At 45.1% G+C, this 3,112-nt stretch overlaps 1 protein-coding gene across 1 annotated transcript in view; it reads left to right on the top strand.

The window, feature by feature from the left end:
• Positions 1 to 3,112, top strand: part of LOXL2 (lysyl oxidase like 2) — a 101,479-nt gene that overhangs the window by 36,191 nt on the left and 62,176 nt on the right. The window contains exon 3 of the mRNA XM_006771928.2: positions 402 to 581. Within this exon, the coding sequence (XP_006771991.1) occupies positions 402 to 581 (180 nt within the window). The remainder of the gene's footprint in view (positions 1 to 401; positions 582 to 3,112) is intronic.

Genomic DNA, 3,112 nt, shown 5'->3' with positions numbered 1-3,112 from the left:
GCCAGCTTAGGAGTACCCTAATTAAGTTAGTAACAATGTACCTACCTGTATAGTTTAAGTTTAAAAAATTTTGCTCTCAAAAGAAATTTCAATCGTTGTACTGTTGACATTTGGCTCTGTTGACTAATTAGTTTGACGACCACTGCCCTACACCATGTCACATCCGGTCTCAACGCTGATTTCTACCCTGATCATGTTCAATATACCACGTCCCTCTGGCAAGGGAATCCAGATGGTGAACTATGTGCAATATCTTAACATGCTAAACATCAATTGATGACCACACACAGCTGCCAAGATTAGAGAAAAATTCTCTTTCTGTGTACAACTTTGGTGCCCCCCCCCAAATTCAAACCTACTCTGACATCACGATTGGTGTTTCCCTTCTCTGCTTCCTTCAGGGCCCATCTGGTTGGACAATGTCTACTGCACCGGCAAAGAGGCAACCCTCGCAGCCTGCTCCTCCAATGGCTGGGGTGTCACCGACTGCAAGCACACAGAAGACGTGGGTGTGGTGTGCAGTGAGAAAAGGATTCCTGGGTTCAAATTCGACAATTCGTTGATCAACCACGTAGAGGCAAGTCGTGTTCTTGAGGACTCCTTCATGTGGATGTTTTCTTTTTAATATGTTTTCATAGGGTGGAAGAGAGGAAGAGATAGAAACATCAATGATGAGAGAGAATCATTAACGAGCTGCCTCCTGCACACCCCACACTAGGGATTGAGCCTGCAACCCAGGCATGTGCCCTGGGTCGACACTCAACCACTGAGCCACACTGGTCGGGCAGTTGTTTCCTTTTCTACGAGTAGCTCACTTTTCACTTACTGATTTCAAGAAGTGTGTGAGCACTAAGGAGTGGGACCAAGCCAACATGATTTGGTGTGGGGGCTGTTGAGGGAGGATTTCTGGAGAAGGGGATGCCATCAGTGGGGAAAGGGCATCGGTGGGGAATGGCTTGGGCAAAGGCACAGAGGCATGGAGGTGTGAACTGGGGATAAGCAGGCCAGTACTGCTCAAGAAAACTGTGAATCTGGGGGTCATGAGAAGTGCAACTGGAAAGGTGGGCATGAAAGGCCTTCTGTGCTATGTTCGGGAGCTTGCCCTTTGGACTAGGGACATGTATTAGCTATCAGTTGCTATGTAACAAATTACCACCCGGATTTGGCAGCTTCACACAACAGACTTTTATTATCTCACATAGATCGTAGGGTTGGGAATCCAGGAGTGGCTTAGCTGGTCGATTCTGCTCAGGCTCTGATGAGGTTGCAGTCGGGCTGCTGGGGCTGGGAGATCCTCTCCCGAGTTGACTCATGTAGTTGTTGGCAGGCTCTAGTTTCTTTCTGGCTGTCAGCGGGGGCCCTCTGGCCCTCTCCGCAGGCTGCCTAAGTTTCCTTAAGACATGTCTTTCTCCAGAGTGAGTGGCTTAAAAGAGAAAGAGAGAAGGAGCAAAACTTAGAAGCCACAGTATTTCCTAAGCTAATCTCGGAAGTGCTACCCCTTCATTTCTGCTGTATTGTGTTAGTCACACCAAACAATTGTGTACAGTGTGGGAGGAGGTTACCCGAGGGAGTGAACGCGGGAGGTGGAGATCGCTGGGGCCATCGTGGAGGGTGGCGACCGCAGGGAAGTTGTTCCCGAATGTAGCCGGGGAGCAGAATCACTTTAAAAATGCAGATATTGGGTGATATTTACAATGGTGAAATCTTATGACTCCAAGTTTTCTATCTAAAATTTTAATTCTGTTATGTATCATGAAAATTTTATCATGTTATCAAAGATCCTCCAAACCATTATTTTTATTAGTTGCCAAATATTTTATCTTATGAACCTGCTATAGTGTAGCTATCCTTTCTTGCATATTGGACGTGTATAGATCAGTATACGTAGAATTACTATACACATCATTGTTCATAATCTATGATTTCATTTTTTATCATTTCAATAGAATTTTTGACAAGAAGTGGATTTATGGAATCATGGGTTTGAATAGTATGTATATTAAAGTTTCTTGACATTGATAAAAAAAATAGAGAAAACATTTTCTAAACTGTTTATTCCAGTTGTGCATAAATGTACAATTCACTGTTTATTAAAATGCAGACCCTGGGGTCTCCCTTTAGGCCCGCTGCATCAGAGCTCCCACTGTTGGGCCCGGTTACTGTTTCCAGCTCTCGCAGATGACTCTGAGGTTGCCAGCCTGGCCCGAGCCAGCATCTGAGAAAGGCAAGAGGCTCGTGACCCTTCTTCTGCATTTATGGCTTCATTTCAGATTTATCTTTTCCACAAGCTCTCCACTTAAACAATGAAATTAGCAGATATTTATGGCACTGCTCCTCTGTGCAGGAAATGTGGGGCATAGGGCCAGAGGCGGAGGCAGCCAAGACCTCTTTCTCAAGGAACATGCTGGATCTCATCCCTAAGGGGCAGTGGGAGCTGCATGAGTCCAGGCCAAGGAGCCTGCACTGTGCTTTAACCCCAAGACTAATGCTGAAGAAAGGTGACTCTTGAAATTGCCCTATTTGGGCTTCAGAGGAAGTTCTACCCAGACTCTGGTCTTCATGTTTCCTCTCATGACTCACACGGTCCTGCTCTTTTCTCATATATTCCTAGAGCATGCTGGGAACTTGTCCAAGCCTGAACTGTAGCATGGGAAAGGATCCCTAGCCCTCTCTCAGCTGGCAGGATGAGACCACCTCTCGCCAACATTCTTCAAATGCAATATTTTTAGGAATAACTAGAAGGGATTCTTATAGTTGCTGTATTTAGTGCCCCAGGTACTGATGACAACTTTGCTTTACCATGAAGTCTATGATTTGGGCTTTTCCAACCCAGTTTCACACTTTTCATCTCCATTCTTCATAATCTCACACAGAATAATTAGCACCACTTTCCAATGAGAAAGTGGTGTATCCCATCTTTCCAATGAGATTAGAAGCTCCTGGAAGGCATGGGGCTCTATCTAAGTCACCATTTTACCTAATAGAAATAATGCTAGGTGCCTAATGGGAGCAATATCTCCGATTCCCAAACGTTCTTCTTCCCAAGAATGCAAATCAAAGACCATTATCCCCGTAGGTGAAGAGTCTCCCAGGATGAAACATCAAACTAAAC

The sequence above is a fragment of the Myotis davidii genome, unplaced genomic scaffold (assembly GCF_000327345.1).
Source record: "Myotis davidii unplaced genomic scaffold, ASM32734v1 scaffold1166, whole genome shotgun sequence".
NCBI classification, from domain to species: Eukaryota; Metazoa; Chordata; class Mammalia; order Chiroptera; family Vespertilionidae; genus Myotis; species Myotis davidii.
The sequence above is the reverse complement of the archived record's forward strand: the minus strand, read 5'-3'. Positions and strand labels throughout refer to the sequence as shown.